The 23786-nt window shown below is 40.3% G+C and overlaps 1 protein-coding gene across 1 annotated transcript in view; it reads left to right on the top strand.

The window, feature by feature from the left end:
- Positions 1 to 23786, top strand: part of LOC104911435 (uncharacterized) — an 80679-nt gene that overhangs the window by 16602 nt on the left and 40291 nt on the right. The window contains exon 5 of the mRNA XM_085227347.1: positions 22437 to 22574. Within this exon, the coding sequence (XP_085083473.1) occupies positions 22499 to 22574 (76 nt within the window). The 5' untranslated portion in view covers positions 22437 to 22498. The remainder of the gene's footprint in view (positions 1 to 22436; positions 22575 to 23786) is intronic.

The raw sequence follows: 23786 nt of genomic DNA on the forward strand, positions 1-23786 counted from the left end.
AGTTTGTCATTGATTTAAGATTAAATCTTCTCCAAAAATCAAATTGGACTGGTTTCCAGTTCACATTTGCAGGCCCCACTGTAGTAGCAGCCTTGTTGGCTTCCAAAGGACAAAAGGAAACACAACAGTACAGTGGAACGATGCACATAACCTCAAGGCTGTAGAAATGAGTCCCCTTTTCTGCCATCATTGTGGACTAGAAGGACATGCAATTGCTGAACTTGTAACAAGATTCAGCAGGTCTGATAAAAGTAAAGTCTCAGTCACTTTTATAGTCTTGATGGGATTTAAAGTTGCATTACAGAGCATCACAACTCAGCTTTCAATGCATGGGATGGCTTCTCCTTCACTAAAGAGTAAGATAGCTGAGCAAAGGGCTAGTGTAGCTTCATCCTGGTCACTTCTTGCGTGGTGGCCTTTATGAAGAGGAGAACTAAGGTAGGGCAAAGTGTCATTAATCCACCGTAATTGAGACATCAGTTTGATTGGCAGGCATGAAGAAACCTTAAGCAAAATGGCAGAGCCACTCAAGAAATATTGGTTGTTAGTCTCCAGTAACAGGCTGATGGAGAAACCCCGAGGAGGCTCACATCAGTCTGCTGCTAAGTGACCTTCAGGGAGGCTGCCTGGCCCTGATCCCGCAGAGCACAACACGGCTGGGGATCAGTGTGAGTGCCTTCCTCGGTTATAAGTGTCCCAGCTCTACGCCTGGCTCCTGCTGCATGACAGCTCTGTCCCCAGAGGTGCACAGGATTCTGCTGGTTCTTCAGCAGAGGCTGCCGAAAGGGGGAGAATTGACATTTTGCTGATTATCTTGACTGCTTTGACATCTCACTGGCAGTACAAATGATCACTTATGTAAAGGTTATTTCAATGAAGGTAACATCCCTTGGTGTGACTTAACTGTGAAAGTGTTCCAGTTCCCTTCAGGTGTCCCTCTGGGATTTCTAGACTCCTAAACACTGCATGTATTTCTAATTTGCCTGGGGGCTAAGAAAAAGTTGGAATCTCAAGTCCGCTGAGCTTGTCTGAGCTGGCAGAAAGCAGTGAAACTGAGGCTTGCTGCAAAAGGCTTTGCAGAGCTACCAATAAGACATGAAAAAAGGTGAGGAAAATCTGGCTCAAAGAGCTAAAAGTATCAAAACATGGATGGGAGCAGTCAGGAACTGCTGGAATGGATGATTGTACTTGGCAAGCAGAGGGCTTGTCCCAGCAGTATCAGGCTGCTCTGCTAGGGCTCGCTCCCATCCTAGCCCTGGAACTCTCAACCTTCTCAGGATATGCAGAACAAAGAGACATAGTGTAGAACTTGATCTTTTGTTAAACTGGGTTTTGTCAAATTAATGACACTTTGCTCAGATATCTGTGCAAATCCTCCATGGTCACAGCTCAGCTCCTCCCTTCCTGCGAGTGTAGGAGAAGCACACACACAGCTTGCTATATCTTTATTTAGGAGTTATTTTCTTTAGGAGCTCTCAGATCATGTTTGTAGGACTTACTTGGCAGACCCCCTTAGGGGAGGAAAAGACATGTTGGCTTGTTTCGTCTTTGTTGTTTTTTGTTTTCGTTTTTTTTTTTTAATAAACACTGAACATTTCTAGATGAAATTATTTAACTCAAGGAGATGAAGCTTTAAGAACCACCATCAAGGATTGCAAAGGGCTCATGATACGGCAGCAAATCTATGGCTTAGACGTAAGACAGACTTACCCTCCACCACTCCTGTTGTGAGTAAGCCCAGGATGGGGATGAGGCAGAGACATTTAAGCAGAATCCTTCTAAAAGGGGGAAGGCCAACTTCCTGGTGCTCTACACCAACTGTGCTATGCACTCTGCTGTTAGACCTCACATTTGCATGCCCATACAGACATTTTTTCAATAACTGTATATTTAACAATGTAATTAATGGACATAGATGTATCTGAAATTTCTTTACGTATTTGTCATGGAAAAATGCAAGTATAATTTCAGATATTGCTTTTCCTCATGTCTGAAAAATGCTCACATACTTCACTGTGCTGATACTGTTAGATCATGAGATAACAGGCCAAAACGAAATTACCCCACGTTACTGAAAATGCCTTGCCTCTGTGGGTCAATAAGCAGTTCATTTTCTGAGTACTTGCTCTGAACTAGTCCGATGCAAAATCATTTTGAAAAGATCAAACCTGGGGGCTAATCTCAGTGCTATTTCATTGCACTGTAACGTGGAGGTGGTGGTCCGAAGCATTGAAAACTTCCTCATATCTCAGAATTTCCCTCAGTTATCTACCTATGATAAACTAGAGCTAAGGGAAGAGCCCCCAGACATAGTATTTGTAGAAGTGCGTTGACTACCTCTGTAATTATGCTCTGGTCCTACGTCTGGGCTGGAGAGGGGTTGTGTAGAAAGGTAGGTCCCTGTGGTTGGTTTACAAAATCTCCTATGAAGTGATATCACTGTAAAATCATATGAAGGTCATGTAGTAGTTACTTGAACAGATTTCACAGTGCTCCTTTCAGAAGAGTTTGTCATGATACTGCATTCTCATCAAATACACAGAAAAAAGCCTATATTCCCTTTAACATAGCTAAAAATCTTTATATCTGAATAACAGTATTCTTCAGGAATGCACCAGAAATTCCTGATGTACCTCAAAGATATTAAAACTGGAGCCCAATCTTGTTGCACGGAGAAATTTCCATAGCTCTCGAGCTGGTGGCAAGGTTTCCATCAGAGGGGCACAAAACATCAATTGCCTTTCACAAAAGAAGATCTGCACTCACTCAGCTGACACAGAAAAGCTGTAATACATTTGAGTCTGAGTGTAGAGGAGCTAAACAGTGTTGTTTTTCTGTGTATTTTGGTTGTAAAGTTTTGCTAAAGCTCTACTTTAAATAAAAATGTGTACCATAAGTACACTAAGAACATTAGCTGATGCCAAGCTACAGCAGGCATCTGGAATTGCCTGTTGGATTCAAAATTGCAATAAATTAGTATATGATGATTTTTATAACAAATTCTGAAATGCCAAGTTAATTATTATTTATTGGACACTTGTTATACAGTATTGCCTGTCAATGAATGACTCCATCTGGTCTGAAACTGTTGCAGATACTCTGAAGCAAGACTCTTTAAAAGAGAAGAGCTTCATAACATGTAAAGTGAAAGGATGACAAAATAGGAAAGAACAAATATTTCCAATTTTCAATATCATTTGCTTGGTATTTAGATTCAGTGAAATTCTTGTTAAGCTTTTCAGAGGCTAACAGTAAGGGACTGTTTCTCCGTGCAGAGATGACTGCATGAAGTTCCATGAGGTGCAGAATGACTGCTAACACAAGCTCTCACAAACACGTGGGGCTGTCTTCTGTTCTACAAGAGGAGAATACTGGCAATGAGAGAAGAAAGGATTGTTATTGCCAATTTTAAAATAAAATTTCTGTGCTGAGGAAAGTTGGGCATCCATATACTGACTGAACAGTGCAAGGTGAAGTGAATTCAATGTGCTGGAAATCCAAACTAGAGGAGCCATCTTCTCTAGTCATTCCAGGCAGCACAGAATGGTGCTGAAGCCACATTTAATGACCCTGCTTTGGCAGGCTGTTTATAAGAACTAGCTATGCTGGTCAGATTTGTTTCCCCAAAATCTGTATGCTTGATTGCCCCTCACTTTGCTTTTTTCAGCTTTCTTAGTTTTTGTTATATTTTACCATTTGCTCTCCAGTAAGAGCAAAATGTTTCCTGTGCTGAATATATCAGTTGACCTCCCACAAGCCATCTTCATTTCCTTCTAACTAGGCTTTTCAAATGATAAGTTGCAAATTAATTGCTGAAAAGCAATTGAGCATGCTTAGTGATAACGGTATGATACTGAAAATAAGTGACTTCATTGATGTGACTGTTAGTCACTGTAATCCTGCCATGCAAGTGGGATGTGATGAGCTGGCCTAGCTTTGAACAAGTATTGCTCAGATCCAAAGCCATGAGTCTTCCCAGGGTCTGAGTCTAAATATATTTCTCCTTGACTTGAAAAATGGGACTCCAGGTTTCTGCTGGATCTCCCAAACCTCACAGAGTCAATGAGGATGATTCCACAATTCCACCGTCTTTTGGGTTTCACTGTGATTTGGTTTTGATGATACACTTGCAGTCTCCCGTTAGAAAGGATTTTACTTGAGTACACATCTGCCTATCGACAGCCAGCTAATCACAGCCATTTGAAATCTTTGGGCCAGAAACTCCACTGATGTCATTTCAGTCGACATACACTGATTTGCTGAAGGCAGCTGAGGATGAGGCAAGACACACAGACCTGTCTCACAACCTCTATTACCTATGGACTGCTTGATCAGTTTCTACTCAATGGCCAGTTGTTTTCTTCTCTTGGACCGCAGTAGATTTGTAGGTTCTTTTCTCCTTGCTTATTTTTCCCTTTTTCTTCTTAAGCAACAGTGGCTTTTGGTGTTATCTTTCTGCTTGTGTGTGATATGTTTTCTGAAGCTTCTTCTTAATTCCCTTTTTGAGTCATTTTTTTTTGTTTTCTGCAAAAAACATTTTGCTTTTATTATTAGGCAACATCTGACAATCTTTCCTGTTCTTGGTGTCACCATACGCCATGGCAGAGTTGACACAATAAGTCACAGGAAAGAACAATGGCTCACTTGCCAATCAATTTTCCACTTTCCTTCTGGTTGTCCAACCGAAAAGGTTAATTCTCATTCAATCTCCAATTGCAGGTAACTCTAAAGAGGGGTGTCATACTTGCAACATTATTCTTCCTCTGTTAAAACTGTTTTTCAAATAAAATGGTGCAATTTTGGGCCTGACTTTACCCAAGTGAGCACTCTCTCTAAAGAATTTTCTGGATTATACTCCAGAAGTGCTTTTATTTTGCTCTGAACAAAACAAATTGGTTTCTTGCCGACCTCCAGCTGTCTTAAAACAAAATCAAAGCAATTATCAAGTAAGATTGATATTCTGTGACTAAGTTGCCACTTGACTGCAGGATCTCTCCAGCACTTTGCTGCTTTTTACCTTTCTTTGGTTAGCACTTCTGGCAGTAATCACCTCATCCATCAGTGAGTTCTGCTCACCCAGGACTGAGGCTCTGCCGCCTCCCATCACTGCCAATTGTCACGATCTTACTAAGTGTAGATGTTTCTGGTGTTTTATGAGAGTAACAGATGCTTCATTTTGGCCCACAGTATTTCCCCAACAGAGGAATTCTGGACAGAAGAACTTATTGGGCAAAAACATGGAGAGGACTCAGGGAAATGTAAGATCTCCTGAGTGCTTGTTGAGGCACAGCCTGCCCCTTTCCCCAGAACAAGACATCCTCTTGCAGCTTTCTGCACAGCTCTCGTGCCACAGGCTGATCAGGAATCTGGAGTTGCATAGCCGATCTGAGTAAACCCAGTGAAGCAGGTAGTCAAAGAAGCACAAACTGTGCTGTTGCTGCTGGTTTCCTGACAACAGGGTTAATATTTTTGTCAGTGTTTCGGTTGCCCATGGCTTCCTGGGCTGCCCTGAGCACCTGTAATCACATTTACTCCCATGGTACGGAGTATGGTATGGCATGGACCCAAGGGGGACCCACGGGACCTTATTCTGAGTTATGACTTGAGAGTAGGACAACAGATTCCAGGGAAAGATCCGGACTTTCGGCAGATGCAGTTACTGAGTAATATCTATTCTAGAGTGTATAATGCAAGAATCCTGGTTTTCTGCTAGAAGTAACTGTCTGTTTTTATGTATGTATTTTTTATCTGAATCCTTGGCACCTAGGGACTGACTGGATTCATATTCCAGAGAACAAGTAGCGAAGGCAGAATTTAGCAGTTTGCTTTCAACAAGCAAACTACGCTTGTGTTGATTTCTTGTTTATTTTACTTCTGTGTTAAAATGTGGTGCTTAAGAACAGCATTTTAATTGTAAATGAAAGAAACACAGCCTTCTTGCTTCAGCAGGGTGAACGCCTACCTTCCAGGCTTGGTTCTTAGCGACTGGCTGTGAGGAAGAGGCTCTTTTCCTCTTTCCTCAGAACCCCTCAGGAAGATGGGGAATAGAGGGGAACTGAGAGGCAGCCCAGATCCCCTCAGGAGGATGGGAAGCAGAGCACCAGGGGGCTCAGATGTGGCCAGGGCAGGCACATTGCACAGTGGTTAGGCCATGAGCAGGCTGTGATGGTGAGGAAGGCTGCCTGGCACTGACAGCTTTGGTGTGTGGATCGAGAGAAGGCTGGAAGGGTTTCCTGCGCAGCAGGGGATCCTGCAGTAGTTCCTTTACGCTGTGGAGTGTCAAGGAATCACTAAGCATGAGCTCAGGGTCAGCATCCTGATGTATGATTTTTCAGCAACTTGTTTTCCCTCACAGGTGCTCAGGCTCTCAAAACTCTGCATTTGTTGCCATAGCGAGAGGACTCAGCTCAGACAGCAAAGACTTGCTTTTTTTTGACAGAAGTCCAAATTAAAAATAAGGAGAGTCCTCCTTTGACTTCAGTGGTTGTCTCCTACCAGGGAAAATTCATGCTCTTGGAAAGAAATGTGCTCTAGATAGTATGCCTTGGGGAGCTGCATTTAGGACTGGAGCCACTGAGACATGGCAAAGAGAGAAGGAATGCAGAGGGAAGAAGTAGAAATGTGGAATGCATGGTTAGTGTGTTTACTGTCTGAGAAGAGTAAGTGGTGTGGGAAGGAAGAGAAGCAACCTTGTCAGTATTGTCCGCAATGTGTGAAACAAATTTAAAACCAGAAAAAACATGTTCAAATATTTTTTTGGGGGAAAGACTAACATGTGGGTACAGGAGACATCTATCATGGTGTGTGGACAGTTGGAATTTTGCCAGTGACTCCAATGGGAATGATTTGGCAGGAAAGGAAATGGGAAATATTGGTGAAGAAGTAAATCAGCTTTGCATTCGTAGAAGAAAATGCAGCTGCATTAGCAACTGTCCCATTAAAAGGTGCCCAGGGAAACCAAGATTCATTACTTCTATCTTCTAGGCATTAGCTAAGCATTTTTACTCTACCTACTGATTAGAATATTTAATTGAACTAAGACCCACTAAGACCCATTTTTTTTCCCCTCCTGTATGCAATGTAATCAACTCAAGCAAGAGTTAAGCTTAAAAGAAATGAGACAAGTGGATGAGAGTGTTCTTCCTTCAGAGACTGAGATGCCAGCAATGCTCTCCTCCATGCCATGTGCAGACCAAGAAGTGACAAAACTGTCACGTCCAACTAGACATGCAGGGGGAGCACATTTTAACATGACCTTCACTACTGCATAGAAATAGGAGAAGAGTATTGCCCCTCAGCCATCTCACTCCTTCACAGCTTTTCCACAACTCAAACTGTGAAAGCAAAGGACTTACAAATCCAGAGTGGGACATTAAACTCAATCTACAAATTTGGAGGCCCCTTCTGAAATTATAATCCCTGGTGGTAAAAAAAAATAATGTGATTAATGATAAAGGAAGCAGGAATAGGCTGATTTCGTGGACTGGCAAAAGAGCAGAACATGCTCTGGAGGTTATCCTGGCAAGTACCAACTCTCTGTGACCTAATGCCAGTCACTTGAAAAAGTTTGTCTTGACTACCACAGCTGAAAGCAAGACATATCAGAACATCAGATACCATGTTAGATTTGAGCTGTCTGGATCAACATATCTTCCATAGCTGACAGAAAGTTTTCTTTATGAAATTGAAGCATATTCCCTGACTTTACTAATCAGCTAAGTTTCCATATGTGGTGTGATTTTTTTCATTAACCAGATCTGTTCCTTCACTCTCAGCTCCTTCACTCTTCTGTAAAATGCCAATTCTTAAGGCTTTGCCAAACTATTAATTCTTATTTTCCAAAAGTCACTGATAAAAAAATTTTGGTTTTGAAAATGTTGCCTTTCTGTGAGCAATTTCAGCAATCTTATGAAGTGATGATATCCCAAAATACTCCTAGAGAACAATACTTACAATTCATTACAGAAGCAAATGATCCTTTTAGTAGAGAATTGATGGCTACTTACATGGCTCCTTTCTTTATCAGTGATGTATATTAAAAAATTAAGCTGAACTAAAATATGGTCGCAGCAAAGATGAATCTTTCAGTATTTAATTTTTCCTTCTTTTGTGTAAACAGCATATTTGCATGTTTTGTATATGAAATACATTATGAATATGGAAAAATGAATCCACCGGTTGGATTTGCATTTTCTGCTAGTAAATGGGTTAATGTTATTAAGCAAGCAATATTCCATGCTTGTACCTTTCCTCATTACATATGGCATCGTTCTTCTTGCACTCGAATACAGTTTAGAACCAAATTCAGAATATCATGAAGAAAGAACTGGGTGATCAGAGGACTAAAATAGATCAGGTCATAGAATATTGAATAAAAGGTAATTGCACTTAAGGACGAGTAACAAGACATTCTGAGGTGAATTAAGAATTCTTTGGCTTAAAATGAAAAAGGAGAAGAAAAACTTGGATGTGTTAGTCGATGATAGAGTGGCTGCCAGCAATAATTATGATAAAATTGTGAAAAATTCAGATTTTATACTAATGTAGCATCTGAAACATTTCAGAAAATAAAAAGTATAAATGTCATTGTACAGTGCAGCTCATCGCATATAGCTCTGGGTATCTACGTGCTAAAAAGATGAATTCAAATTAGAATTGGTGCAGAGTGAGGATGAGCAAGAGGGATGGAGATTAAAACATTTGGTTGATACTGGGAAAGCATGTGATTGTGCTCTATAAATGCATAAAGAACATATGTAGTCAGAATAGGAGAGACCTAATAAGTAAAAGAACCAAGTAAGCACAGAACAAATAAATACATAGATTAGGGTGGAAATTAGCAAAAACTGTTTCTAACTGTTGAAGTGATGAGGTACTGGAACACCATCACCAAAGAGGTGGTTTTGGAAGGCAGAGATCAGAATGTAGTTTGGCTATCTAAATTTGCAGAATAAGGGATCCATGGGTTTATTTTCTGTTGCAATTCTTAAACTGTTTTCTCACAATTTCCTTTTCAAACAAGCTAAGAGGAGACGTGAAAGATTTACAAATAGATAAGGACCTCAAACTGACAGTCAAATTCTACCCACGTCATCTGTGTTTTGGCACAACAAATTGCCATGGCCAATGACCATGTTCATGGCCATTGCAACCGCTTTTCTTCAGAGAAAGTACACAGAATCGCTGTCTGACACCAGGAAGTAAACTGTGAATCACTGTCTTCCAGTTAAATGTCACAACTCAGTATCTCAGGCGGGGACTTGTATCAGGTATCCTTGGTTGTGGCCCAGCACCAGCAGCCTGTGCAGCAAAAATAGATGCAGGGTCCTCCCTCAGTTATACAGACCAAACTGCTGTAAAGGCAACGTTCTGTTGTTAATGTGACAAATGACAAATTCGGAATGTGCTCAACTGTTAGCCTGTTCCAGAAATTTTCTCATCTAGGCAGCAAGTTTCATCTCTGCAACAATTTCAATTTAAGCAATACAGAGTCTGGGACAGAAGTAATAATCATAGAAAATTATTCTTTTCTAGTAAAATTCTCCATTTCAAATATTTGTGCTGTTGACCGTTTCTCTGCTTCTCTGATATTCCCTCCCTCCCTCAAGATGGGTATTTTTGTTTTCTTCCTGTGTCATGTGAAAAGTAATCTTTCTCATCCTGCACCACAGAGTTTCAATTCCAATTAAGCTTCAGCCACTATTCCTTCCACTATTACGTGGAAGGAGATGTACGTTCTCAGAACAAAGCAGTTACTTTACTGTACAGTATAACCATATTTTCCATGTCTGAGTAGCAGTGTGCTGCAATTCACCCTCAGCATTCTGCTATGTGTAGCATTTGGGGGAAAGCAATGAACTGAAATGACAGTCAGAAGAGGCCTCAGACTCGGATTCCATCTTCGTGCACTGAGTATAACACTAAGCATCCTTCGGCATCTTCTGTTTAGTACGAGCTATTTTATGCTCATTTCCTCTTGATGCAATTTTGTTAATGGCTGAATTCAGTCACAAATCCACTTGTAAGTAAACACCTTGTTACAGATTATGGTGATCTTGATCTGCACGGCTGTTTGGCTCAGTCTATCACCCAATAAAATCTGCCAACATTGTGTATTAACTTCTGTCATATTCAAGCGTTTTTATGCACTAACGGAGCAGCTTGTAATTTCACCATATAGGCTACCTACTCCTGGATATACAGCACTTATCAGATAAATAAGCTGTCCAAAAAAGACATTTGTATTGGATGTTCACTGTTGGTTTCCTCTCATACTGGCCTTAGATGCAGAACCTGCCCTGGGAGATAAATGTGCCAGGATAAGTTATCTGGGGCTCATAAAATCTTTTTTAGAAGATTGAAATAAAGTCAGTGCTTGCAGAAGACAAATCAATTGTGACATTTCTGAATAGAGTGCGATGCATTTAATTAGCACAAGACATACTGGCAAATGCTGAATTACCCAATAAATCACTGAATGCTGGAACCCATACAGCGCCAGGAATCAGCTGTCTTTTGAGATGTACAGCAAGTGATAATAGGAAGATCTGGCCATTTCTCCTCCATTTTCTGCTAAATTTCTTCCATTTTGACATTTGCGCACCAGACCATTTTAATTATTTTAAAGTATCGAAGAATTTCTCCAACATAATCTGAGAAATCTGTACCATTATCTGCATTTGCTGAAGACTTAAACTTCTGTCTGATGATGTACTACAGTTTTACTTTTCAGTCTGAGGAAAAGGATGGAAGTTTAGGCTTTGGGAATAAAGGAATTTCTATTTATAAGAAGAAAGTGCAAGGCTGCTCCCAAGGGAAATGTTACAGGACCAGCCTCAGGATCTCCCGAGGCTTCCCTGTGTGTGATGGGCAGAAGGGACTTCAGCCTCACTGCAGCCAGGCAGAAAGGGAGCAGCTATAATAATAGAATCAAAGAATGGCTTGAGTTGGAATATTAAACGTGCTCCTTTGTTTGACGCTGCTGGCTATCAGCCCTCTCACCTTAACGAGGTCAGCAGCAGGGCTATGGTTACATCTAGGTGGGCACAGGGAGCAGTACCATCCTTATGTGCAATCCCAATATATTAGCCATGCCCTGTTACCACTGACTTTACTCCTGCTGTGTGTCAGAAGTGATTTGGTAGCTGTTCAGCAAAACTTCTATTAACATATGAAACTCTTCAAGTTTTTACATTTGCTCTCATCACCTCGCTGTTTGAACATCTCAAGAGGAGGCAAGCTCAGGAAGATTTTTATCAAAACACCATTCACCTGGGAAAGAGTCAATTCATGTACATCTTGGACTGAGAGGTATATCAAGTTGCTTCATTGGGGCAAACCCTGTTGATTTCCTTCAGTACTTTGGGTAGCACTCATGAATATGACAAAGTTAATTAGGTTAATTAGGTAATTAGGTGTCATTTTCCAAAGTTGGACACTTAAGTTACTTAAGAAAAAAAAGAAAAGAAACTGTTAAGATCCTGAAATATGTACATGGTTACTGAATGTTTTGCATATAGTAAATCTGAATTTACAAAAGCTTCTTGTTTGCTTGTTGCTATACAGCTTAATCTCATTTTAAAAATCTTTTTAATGGGGAAGGATATTACTGTTTCAAAAAACTTGGCCTCAAGCTAAACTGAGCTGTCTTTAAGAATAAGATACAAAAGACATACACAACCGTACTGCTGATTTTGTGCCTGCAGTGACAGAAAACTGCATATGCAACTACAGCCATGGAACAAAGATTTTGCACGCATTATGAGGTCTGTGATTCTTAGGATTTGGTATTTAATGATATTCCACCATTCGGGGTGGCCTACAGCCTCTGCCCAGCATCCTCTATCAGGCAAAATATCACGGCCACTTCTCAAGAACAAATTCAATCGCTTTGGGTGCTGCCAGTATTTGATATTTATTTAAATCTGTATATCACCAGCATGAAAATAAATATGAATTTAGCTTCAGTTCATGCGCCTAATTTCTGTATTTCTTCTGGCTGAATACATTCAGTGCAGTAGTGATGCAGAATACTTAGTAACCCATCCTTCTTCTGTAGAAGCTTTATTCTCCTGTCAGTTATTCATGGTCCAATGCTTGTTTTCAGCCCACAGTTATTACTGCCCTGGAAGAGATGGTCTAAGCCTCTCTACCAGGCATGACAGGTAGAATGTATGTGACTCTTTTGTCTTCTCTCTGTTATGGACCTTGTCCTCGAGGACTCGGTGGTCCACTGGTTTTGGTTGAGATTACCCACAAGTAAAACAGGAACAAATTTAAGTAAAGAGGTTCTACTTTTTGTTTTTGTTCCTACAACATCAGCAGTCTTCACTCTCACTAAACAAGATCTTGTAGCCACACAGTCTCTGATTCCACAGTTATCAACATGGAAAAATTACAGCTTCTGTCCCCAGATCACAGCCATCTACCTTTGCTTAACTTCACTGATAGACACTGTTACAGCTGTTTTTCGAAACAGGTTGCAAACGCGCGGAGTTTTGTGGACTGCTGGCAAGGACTGCTGCGGACCTCCAGCAAGACTGTGCTCTGCATGGCAGCAGGGCTGGGCACTATATCCCGCCGGGGCCAGTGCTGAAGGTGCCACCAGCACTGCCCACCCACCCAAATCCTGTCAGTGCCTGCAGTGTAGACCCTGAGGCTTTCAGATCAAAGCCACAACACTGCTGCAGAGAGGAGACTGGTTTGCCAAAGAGACAGAAAGAGTAAAGTCTGACAAAAAGTAAGCACACAGCACATTTGTGAAGTGTGTTAGAAGTATCACCTTCCATTTTGGCAGCCCACACAGCCCTGCTGGAGAGCCAGCTTCTGTCCCCCAGCTCCTGGTGCAGGCTGCAGAGGGGCTCCTGCAGCCTGGCCTTAGGGTGTGAGCCCTTCCACAGCCCCAAAATGAGCTGGCCTCTGACCCCTATAAAACTCTGGTCTGGGACAGCAGAGATCTCTGCTGAGCACTTTGTCATGCTTCGATTTATAAATTACCAGTACTGAGATAAACTGTGGGTGATGATTTCAGCAGCTTCTGCAGAGATGCTATGGAATTAAGATTGTTGGCTTGGAGAAGCCAAAACAGAAGATGTGTTGCCCACTCTTACTAGGTCCTTATAAGACTTGAGTGCAATTTGTTAGTTGATCCTGAAGTTCCTTTAGGCATTTGTCTTTTCTTCTGTGCTGTTTTGAGACCCCTTCATGATGCTGGTACTTCCCAGTATGGTGTCAGAAGCATCCAGGCCTTTTGTGCGTCCCTATTTTTGTTTCAGTATCATTACAAAAAAATTAAGTGTATACTCAATCCTACAACTTGTTCTTTGGAGGTTCCACTAATAACTTTCCTATTTCTTTTCTTATCACTATCCAGGTCAGTTTTTGAGGGAATTTAGGATTCTCTCATCAATGCCAATCTCTTCCAGTTCAACAGTGGATGATTTTAAATTGAGATAAGTGAAATCTACAACATTTCATTTATGCTGAAAATCAGCAGTTACCATATATAAACCTCACATATCGGGACAATTTGGCATGAACTATTCTGGTAAAGAAGTGCACTTCTATTTCATTTTGTATATATTTCTGTATTTTTCATTTTTCTTTCCTTAAGGATACTTTCTCTAATCTTGGATACTGTTGATGTACCTTGGGGTTTTCATAAGTTCTTCATAATTACAGATATCTAATTAACTGATGTTTGATGTGTGACACATAACTGATTTGAAAATTTCACTGAAAACGCTTAACATGGGAATTCCAGTCTTTTCTTTTGCATTTGTGCAGCTGTAGAGATTTGCCTTCCACCTTAAATGTGCTGATTTCTATCTCCCTTACTTCCTGGTGTCAACAAGACCCAAATCTGGCCTTTGTTGGAAGCAGCAAGCGACAGCGTGTACACAAAGCTGGGAATGCAGAGAAGGGCAGATGGGATTTCAGAAGCTGTTTTTGATAATTTGTCCTTACACATTTGTCCTAGTACACATGAGGCATAGCAGTAAGTGAAAGAAGGGAAAATTAATCCTCTTGCTAACAGAAAAATTTTCTCCTGGATCCTCCCATTGAAGGGAGCTTGCACAGCCAGTTGTCTTTGTAAAATTCAAGACCCAACACATAGTGGATGTACATTGTTCTGTAATATGGAGTTTACCTGCTGCATTTATCTTTATAGAAGTTAATTGTGAGCTTTATTGAATATTTTCTAGATCATATATCTCTTCATAGTCAACAGAATTCCTTATTAGTTTATCTTCTGCAATACCTTGCAGTAACAAAGAAAAGTGAAGCTTTAACATTTTATATTAAGACTTATGTATTTTATCTCTTCTATTTACTGCAGCTATCATAGCATCAAAGTACCTTTTTCCTTATCACTCCAAAAAGTTTGTCATTTGACAATATATATATTTTGGCGGAGATAAGATCAAATTAACAGGTTGATGATATTTTAATTATCTCATTGAGATGGTGTTGGCCCAGGATGCTCGTCAGAATTTACAAATGTGCGTTGATTTGTGTTTTATTTTGTAAACCAGGCCCAAGAGGCTGACTAATTAGAAGCATGACTCAAAGCTATAAGAGTACTTATTGATTCAGATCATGAAAAGACCAGAATGATCAAAAGCAAACATCTATCTCCCTCTTCATCTGGGGTTCAGAAGGTTAAGTGCTATTTGTCTCAAATCCCTGGCATTAGCTCTATCTCTGTAATGGAGAAGACAATTAACATCTATATCTATTCAGTTTTAATATGCAGTATATTATTTACAAGAATGTGTTGTTTTTCGTAACTTAATTAAACCATGCATAACAAACTAATATTACAGGTTATTTCATTATGCAGTATTTTTGCATTTTTCTTCCCATAAATTATATTTTCTCTCAATATTCTTAAAGTTTGGAATGTATGGCTTTCTTTTGGAATAAATAATATGACTGGCTAAGTATACAGGTTTTGTGCTATAAATTTCATTTACATGCCATGGCAACATATAACTTCATTGGTTGCTTGGGACCAATCTTAAGTGATATTAAGATTTCCATGTTGCCATAAAGCAGTAAAAACACTAAAATGTTAATGCATTCATGGAATAGTCACAGAAAAGACAAAGCAGAAGTTTAATACTGTCTGCTCTGCTCCAGATCTCCAGTGGAGACTAGATTCAGGGCTGAAAAAGGAGGAAACAGGGATGGTGAAAGCAGGCTGAGCATTTGGGCTCCTCCTGAAGGCAGCTGAGGGAGATTTTGTTCTGAGGAAAAGACAGCTCCTTCTGCCCTGCGTTCTGCCAAGGGTGACCCATTCTGAGCTAATCTGAGTATATCCTTCTGATCCACCAAATAACTGCACAGGGATGTAGTGTTTCTGTGGGTGACCCAGATTTTTAGGCAATGCCTTTTTCAGGCCGAGGAGCTTAATGCAAGGAATACGGGTACTTTTCAGTGTGTAATAACGCACAGATTAATGTCTGGGTCTTCTGACTACTGCTCTGTCACTCTGTCTGTGACATCTCACCACGGCAGACACACAAAGCAGAGCTAATTGTGTTAGCACTGGGATACAGTGAGAAGCATGTTGGAGCTGGAGCTTGAAAGCAGGGCTGTGCTGCAACTGTCTCTGCCAAAGCATTCATTACTATGAGCAGGAAATATTCACACCCTCCTACACATAAGGACTGGATTGAAAAAGTTTCGTATTGCAGATTTATGGAAATTATTAAATAGAAAAACAAAAGATATCTCATATGAGAAATGAACAGATTGAGAGTTTAGCGGTGTTAATAGAAGGCAGGACTTTCCATTCCAGATCAATGGGCTTCAGTAACAGCCACCACAAAGTCATTCATCCATTCAGTACCAAAGTAAAAGTGGCTTCATGCTTCCAGCACAGTTCCTGCAGAAGAAAACTTATTTTCTGTAATGGCAACATTCACGGACTCAAGTGCAAGCTGAGCACTCAGCTTCATTGCTGGGACCTTTGGGTACCCAGCCTCTAGTGCTCTCTGCATTCAATGTTGCTCATATCCCCAAAGTTGAGAATTTTAGGCTGGGGCTGAGGCCTGTTGCAAGCATCAGGCATCATCCCTGTGGATATCTGCCCATGTTGTTCGTGTTCAGGAGGTAAGAACTTTAAACAATACGGGGAGCAACAGAGGTGGAAGACATGGTGCTGTGGAGTGGTCAAAACATTAGAAAGTTTCTGCCTACCCTGATTACCCCAACCCAGCTTGCAATCTATCGTGCAAAACACTAAATCAATTCAGCTCGTTTGCCCTCGGTCAGCCTTTAGCATGGCAGGGCTATAAGCCACAAGTACACAGGAGCGTATTCACAACCAGATGAAAAAATGTATGCCTGGAAACATCTTCTAGAAAACTGGATGCTATAATCAAACCTGATTTAGACTGCAGCCAGTGGGACAGCTGATTTCTTTAAGCTAATTGTTCAATTATCTCCCAGAAAATGTAAATGAAATACATAGGTCACTCTGAAAGTAATGCCTCCTATTTATTTTCATGGAAACTACAACAAATTCAAAGAGTACACTGGCACTGTTTGGTAGAGCAAATTCTGAGCTACAACATGAATCTCAACATGAAAGATGCTTGTTTCTCACCAGAAGGGAAGGTCCCAATGACTACTTCAGACATGGGTCCTTTTATTATAGATGTGTAAAGTTAACACTACTAGTTAACATTCCTACTCAACATGACAAATATTCTTCCTTTCTTCAACATTCTTATCATTGCCTTTGTTCCATGAAATTTTTGAACTGCAATGACCTTGCCTCCTTACTGTTTTGTTCTGTACCTTATTCATTTCTTGCTGCAAATACTACTGAGAGGACATTGTTCTTTGCCCAATGTACCTACTTACTGCAAAACGCTGTGTACACTGCTGTATAAATAACATCTCTGAAAAAAAAAAAATGAATAATTGAAAAGGATGGAAAACTTTGTTCAGTTAGTTGACCGAAATAATCTAGTAGAAGCTGTATGAGAACAGAATCTACTGGGACAAAATTGTCTGAGCTTATCTCTGAAGAATTAATGTAGGCAGTTCTGTCTGGAGTTCTGTACAGATATAAGGAAGTCAACACACAACTTTGGACACAACAAGAGGATGACAGCAGGGAGCCCTGCTCCAGTGGAGTTCATCTTGCCGATGCCTGTACCTAAAACTCTTCGACAGCTGGAGTTCCTGTTAAAAGAACTGGTTTGTAGTCCAATGTGAGGAAGAAGCCACTGTTTCCAAATAGGCCAAATGGTTTCATTTTCTACTGAGATCATGAAGTGTTTGGCAGTTGTGTTTCCACACTGGGTTGTTTTCACTTTTCCAAGTCCTGCTGAAGAAGGTGCAAGCACTTCTTGTAGGTAGAACTTGCTGTCCCGCTGTCTGCTATGACATGAAGATTGGACTACAGGGATTTTTAAGGAAGACTCTTCAGGGCTGAGTAAAAGACTAGTCAGGTTCAATTTGCATTGCGTTAGATGAGGGATCTGTGGTGAAACCAATGATTTTAGTGGTAAGCGAGTGACTCTTTCATATTTATTGTACTAAGGAACATGGTTTAGTGGGGAAATATTGATAGTAGGGAGACGGTTGGACTAGATGATCTTGGAGGTCTTTTCCAACCTTGGTGACTCCATGATTCTATGATATTTCTGTAGGTTATTTCTTTGGCCGTGGACAAATTCAAATTGTTTTACTTTCTTTCTGTGTCCTGCTAAAGACGTTATAATGTGTAAAGAGATGTACCGTGTCTTTTTCCTATCTTATTTAGAGGAAAGCTCTTGGTTGTGCGTTTTATTGTGTACATTTACATTATCTTACATGCTGTGTCTCTCCTGGGGATTCTGTAACTTTCAGTAAAACAGGCAAATAATTTATTAGTTAAAATTAATCTACCTTCATGTGGTCTCAGTGGCTGTAATGCTTAACAGAGATAGTAACTTCTAATAGTCCCACAAAAATATTTATTAAAAAAAAAAATCAGAAAAAAAATTATCATTATAGAATCACAGAGTGGTTAGAGTTGGGTTCCACGGGCGAGCATTACTTCCACAGACCAAGTTATCATCTTAAAGTAATTTAGGGAGAATTAATTGTTGTGGAGAGTGTATGTTGCAATTCTTTTTTAGTGTAAAGTAAAGACGCATTTAAGGAAAGTTACAAAATGAAATTCTTAAGTTCTTGAATTTTATTGATAACCAAAAGAAAAACAAAAAAAAAGCAACAAACAAAACAAAAATAAAAAACACACAAAAAAACCCTTTGTATAGGAGCTGTTGAGTCACAGCCTGAACCACTGATTGACCACCTGAGGCAAGGGCTGAGTCAGCCATGGGAGCACAGGTGAAGGCAGTTCAGCTGTGTGACTGGAAGAGGTGGAGCCTGGCTGCACCTTTCCTAGACCCCATTTAAGGGCTGACTGCCACTGGGGAAGGATTTTTTTTTCTGGTGATCTTTCCTTTTGGAGTTTTCTAGTGTGAGCCTAGGATACAGGTGAGCATTTTATTTTGGATTATTAGTCCCTTAATGCAGATTTTGGTCAGTGTATGTGACACTGTATGATGATTTTGATGTGTTTTGTTGTCATTTAAGATGGCTTTTAGCCTTAGACTTTGTCTTTCTTGGGATATAGTTTGCTCTCAGAGACTTCTTATGAGTCAGATATAGATAAGGAAAAGTCATTTCTGGAGCTATTGCTTGTGAGCCTCAATGAGAGTTCATGACCTGAATGTGCTGGTGAGGAGCTTGCTGTGGAGCAGTAAGTTGCATGGAAGGAAGTATGAAAAGTCAGAGCGATTACGTTGTACATCACAAGCCACAGTGAACACCAAATTAACAAACCAATGCTGAAAAAAAAGAGAGATCAGCTTGTGTGGATTCTGTATCTTCCTTGCCAGAAGTAGCTCATGGAAACCTGTAACTCTTCATGATAAGATTTTAACAAAGTAGCAGCTCCAAGAGCTTTGCAAAGAGATGAGTATTAAATATCAATTATTAATGACAAAAACCTCAAGAACTGACTAAGGGAGATGGGACACAACTGGGCCCCCTTCACAAGGGGAGATGGGAGATGGCATGTCGACAAGGGGGAGGAGAGACAAACACGTGTAGGTTAGATGCAGCCAGGCAGAATTCCAGCAGAGATCAACCACTGCAGAAAGAAGGGCTTCAGAGGAGTAGCAAAGATTTTCCATTTAGAGAGACTGTATAGCAGTGTGCTGGGGAACTTGCAAATCCAGACTTTCTGCCTCCTCCTCTTGTGAATGTGCTTACCCCTGTGCATAACCCCATTTTACCATCTTCATATGTTTCTGTAATTTTTCTATCACAGATAGACAGAGTGTTAGCAAGGCAAATGTTTCCTGGAAAAGTAGCATCTTCTGTATGCCCGTATCAGTACTGTCTTTTTTTTTTTTTTTTCAGCTGAACATTTTATTTTGTTTGAGGTTATCCTGTTGTTTTTTTCATCTTTTTCAGCCTTGAGTTGAATGTAGCCTTTGTGGAAGTAAAAGAATTTTCTTTTGTTCTAGTGACTGACACTTTCTATAACTAATTTCTGCCTGTTGTATTGTTGGCAGTCAGACTTGGTCCTTGTGTATTTGCTGTAAGCTTTGCCTTAAGATCATATCTCTGATAAAACCCTTAAACCTTTGCAAACTGTGTTGATTGCCACACTGTGTTAGACCTTAACTAATACATTTTCCCTGATAATATACTCTTAAGATGTGAACATAAACAAGTTGCATCTTATATAGAATTGTGAGCTGTTCATAAGGAACTAAGCAGTGATTGATAGATTACTATAAGAATAGTATAGATGCTTCCTGCTCATAACAACACATGAATTCCTTCTGCAACATAAAAACCCATATACATGCAGCTGATAAGAAAAAAATGTTTGGAAAAATATTTGCCCAGGCTTAGACTACCACAGTCCCCAGCCCTCCCTGTTCCCTGCATTAGGTCCCTCTATGACCCTGATTAAAAGTAGAGAGAGCAGGAGGTCAGGCAGTTGTTGTAGCTGGATGGGGGTCGGGTCTTTTGCAGTGCAGCTCTTACTACATGCCTAGAGTAACAGCTGAGTGCGTATGAGAAAAATAAACACAAAATCTGGCAGCTATGAAAAGCCAGGTGCTTATTGGGTATATTATTGCTACTGCCTTATATAGCTGCTTCATCACGTTGTTTATATTGGCCAGTGATCCCCAAAGACTTCTTGCACAGCAAGGCACCTCAAGTGTGTTGGAGGTCAGTCTGACCTTGCTGAACTGCCTGCTAGCACTTTTTTTCCTGGCAAGATCAAGGTAATCAGCATCTGGAGTTAACTTTCTCTCTTCATTTCAGAGAGAGCCTTGAGTGACCAGACTTGCAGCTAGCTACCCATGACTAAGTGCCTAAATTTAGATGTTCATCATCATCAGTGTTGCAAGATGCTATAGAAATTATATAGTAACTATGGCTTGTTGTTAAAGGTGAGAAATAGATCAATAATCCTGATGGATCACGATCACTGAAATAATGTGTTGGTATTTGAGCTGATTTAGGTACCCTTACTTGGAGCTGCAGTGTATTGTACAGGCATAAATATGCTACTTGATGATTATGTACCACAGTTACCACATTTAGACAGTGTTATGATTCCAGCTCTGCACATGGGTCCATTAGCTTCAGCGGCAGCTTTAATGCATTGTGGGACTCCTGGATTTAAATGCCATCTTGGTACTAGTTCCTAGACTGGACAGAGATAGCATTACAGTTCAAAACAGATTCACAGAGAGATGCGTAGTGAAATCTGGTCCTCCTCTGGACCACTTGTAAAAGACTCTGGCTATTGCCTTCTTCAAAGCATGGCATTCATACAGGTAAGAAATTAAAAAATTGTCGTAACAGATAAATTGGGACTGCTAAATGATAAATTACAAAGTGCTTGTGGGAATATGGGAGGATGTTACTAACTGGCTTAAATAGTAAAAGTTTTCATATGTGGTATGATGCCAAAATGAAGGCATGACAACAGAGGTCTAAATGCCTGCAGGGATTATTAATGTTAATACTGCTTTGAAAAGTACTTACCAATCATTTAAAATCATGTTTTCACATTCCCAACTTAACTTCACTCTCTCCTAGTTGGTTTCCATTGCAGCTAAATTTGCAGATAAAATAGATATGTTTCTACAGTGTTGGACATTCCTACATCTTGTTCACACATGCTTTTATTTCCTCTTTGGTCACCTCCATAGTTACAGAGCAGACATCCTTCAAATGCAGTTAATCTACATAAATGCAAGAACTTTATTTTTCAGTGTGAAAGAATAGAGTGGTCCTAGCCTAGGTTCAACATCTTGTCACTGGCAGTAGGCAGTTGCTCACACAAACATGGCAAGGATCTGAATTGCCTTTTAAGAGTAATTCAAATCTTGCCAGCTTGGTAGGCAATGTCTTTACAATGAGCTGAAAGCAGAATCAAATATTAGACCAGCCTACAGTTCTCTGCCAGTTCCTGTGGCTTTACAGTCTTTTGTTTCTGGGTTATTTTTTTTTTTTCAAGTTACGGTTTGCAAGTGTATGTACGTGTTTCTGCATTTGAAGTGAATGGCAGATGACTGGCTAAATTCCTCTAAGGGAGCGTTCCCAAAGACACAGTGTCAATAAACTGAAACATGCAGGATTATAATTATCTGCAATCTGTCTAATATAGTAATAATTTAATATGGGTAGGCACAGGGTCAGCTCTTTAGTTCAAATTAGCGCGCCTCCGTTGAATTAAATGGATCTCTGCCAGTCTTAAGCAGCTGAAGAGCTACTTCAGTATTTTCATGCAAATTGTGATTTCAAATCAACAGTTCACCTTAAAAAGCCTGTGCACTGGTGGTACCATCCCACTTCACTGCAGAAAAAGTAACACCACTTTCTGTGAAGTGATTTGCCACCTCTTTCTCTACAGCTGTCTGGAGGCCCATGTGAGCTGAGTGGTGTTGAGAATTGTTCAGCAATGCCAGGAAGAGGGTGTTCATCTTTTCCATAAACAAGATGCCAAGCGAGGAACAGTTTAATAGAAGAAATTAGTAAAGAAAGACAAAACATCTCTTTCATGAATGCAGAGGTGTTTTCTGATTCCCTAAACACAACCTGTGTTGATTGGATGACATGACATTAAAACTGCTGACACGCTCAGAGATAGGCTGCTTGTTTACAATGAATTGAAATTCAGATCCACACTGTCTGGCAAGGCTGGCCGCAGACAGTTTCCTATTTTTTCCTTTCCCTGCACTGCTTCTCCAACAATGCTTTCTCCCAGGAGATACTGGCTTCTGCTAATCACACAAAGTATATCCGTGCAGCAAATTCTGAAGCATGCATCAGCTCACGGGCTTTATGATCTTTCTGATGCATTAAAAACTTCATGTTATTATATTTGTTATTTTCAGAAGATCAAATCCCGAGAGGCTGACCCCTGAAGGAGCTGGTGGGATACCTGTCAGGCCAGGCCATGTTGAAGCCTCACAACTCCACCTCTTGGTGTTGGATGCTGAAGAGAGAACCTCTCTCAGAAAAAGACAGCAAAGGTTTGTGGCCTTTAAAACACTGCGTCAGTGTGCTGTGCAAACATTTATTGTGATAATAGTTGTCTTTCTTTTGGAACACTAAAAACAGGAAGGAGCTCTCTGACAACTCACCTGTTTGAGCAGAGCTGCAGAATGCAGTTTGGAAGAACAGTGCTCCATCATTCAGGACATGTTGGCTTGAAAAAGTTTCTGTCTTGAGGTGGGACAGGAAAACTGCCGAAGCATTTCATAGCCAAATGCTCTTTTTGCTTTTTTTGTCTGAAAGCAGTGATGTCCTCTTATCCTGCTCGAAAACTCAAGCTTACATCACTTCCAGCGTGCAATTTAAGTGTATACGTGTATAAAATTCTATATGCCTTAAGAAACAGTACTGTCATGGCATGGGAGGCTTATAAGATAAGGAACAGCTCAGAAAGGGTTAATGTGAAATGACTGTCTCTGACACTTCTAGTTAAAAGATCAAGGAAACATAATTACATCAGTAGGTGGAAAGTTCAAAACAGTGGAGGTGTTTTTATGTACCATGTGGATAATCTGTGTAACCCCTTGAATCTGGAGGCAGTGAATACTGAGAATTCACATGGCTTTCAAAAACCAGCTAGACAAATTCAATGAAGAAACCATCAGCAGTCATTAAATGTGAAGACAACATCCCTCATTCAGAAAGCCTCTGAGCTGCACATTTCTGATGCAGGGAAAGACGACTCCCTGCTTCCCTGTTGTGCTGTTCAGCTGTTGCTGGCAATGATCAGGAATGTGGCACAGCACACAACGAACTCATGGTCTGACTCAGTAAAACTACTCTTGCATTCTTATGTCATGCTACATTATTGAATAGAATCAGAAAACAACTGTAAAGACCCACTGCAGCTGAGAAAGATGGGGCTGGAGAACCTGCTCTATGACTCATTTCTTTACTTCGGTTGCTCATTGGAGTGGTTTTTAACACCGTAAGTGTTGTAGGTCTGGACCATAATGTATTTCTTCAATCTGTTGGAATCTTAAGGTATTTTCTAAGGTGTGGTACTGGTTGAATAGAAACCTCACAGGATTTTTTCACAAAGATCCATGGCACGTACTGGCATTTTGAAATGGAGCATCCCTGTGTTTGATTATGCTCAAACCAACAAAAGAGCCAGATCAAGCTAAAACAATTTGCATTATCTGAAGCTTATACATGTATGTAATCTTATCAAATAAAAGCCACATCAG

The sequence above is a fragment of the Meleagris gallopavo genome, chromosome 6 (genome assembly GCF_905368555.1).
Source record: "Meleagris gallopavo chromosome 6, MGAL_WU_HG_1.1, whole genome shotgun sequence".
NCBI lineage: Eukaryota > Metazoa > Chordata > Aves > Galliformes > Phasianidae > Meleagris > Meleagris gallopavo.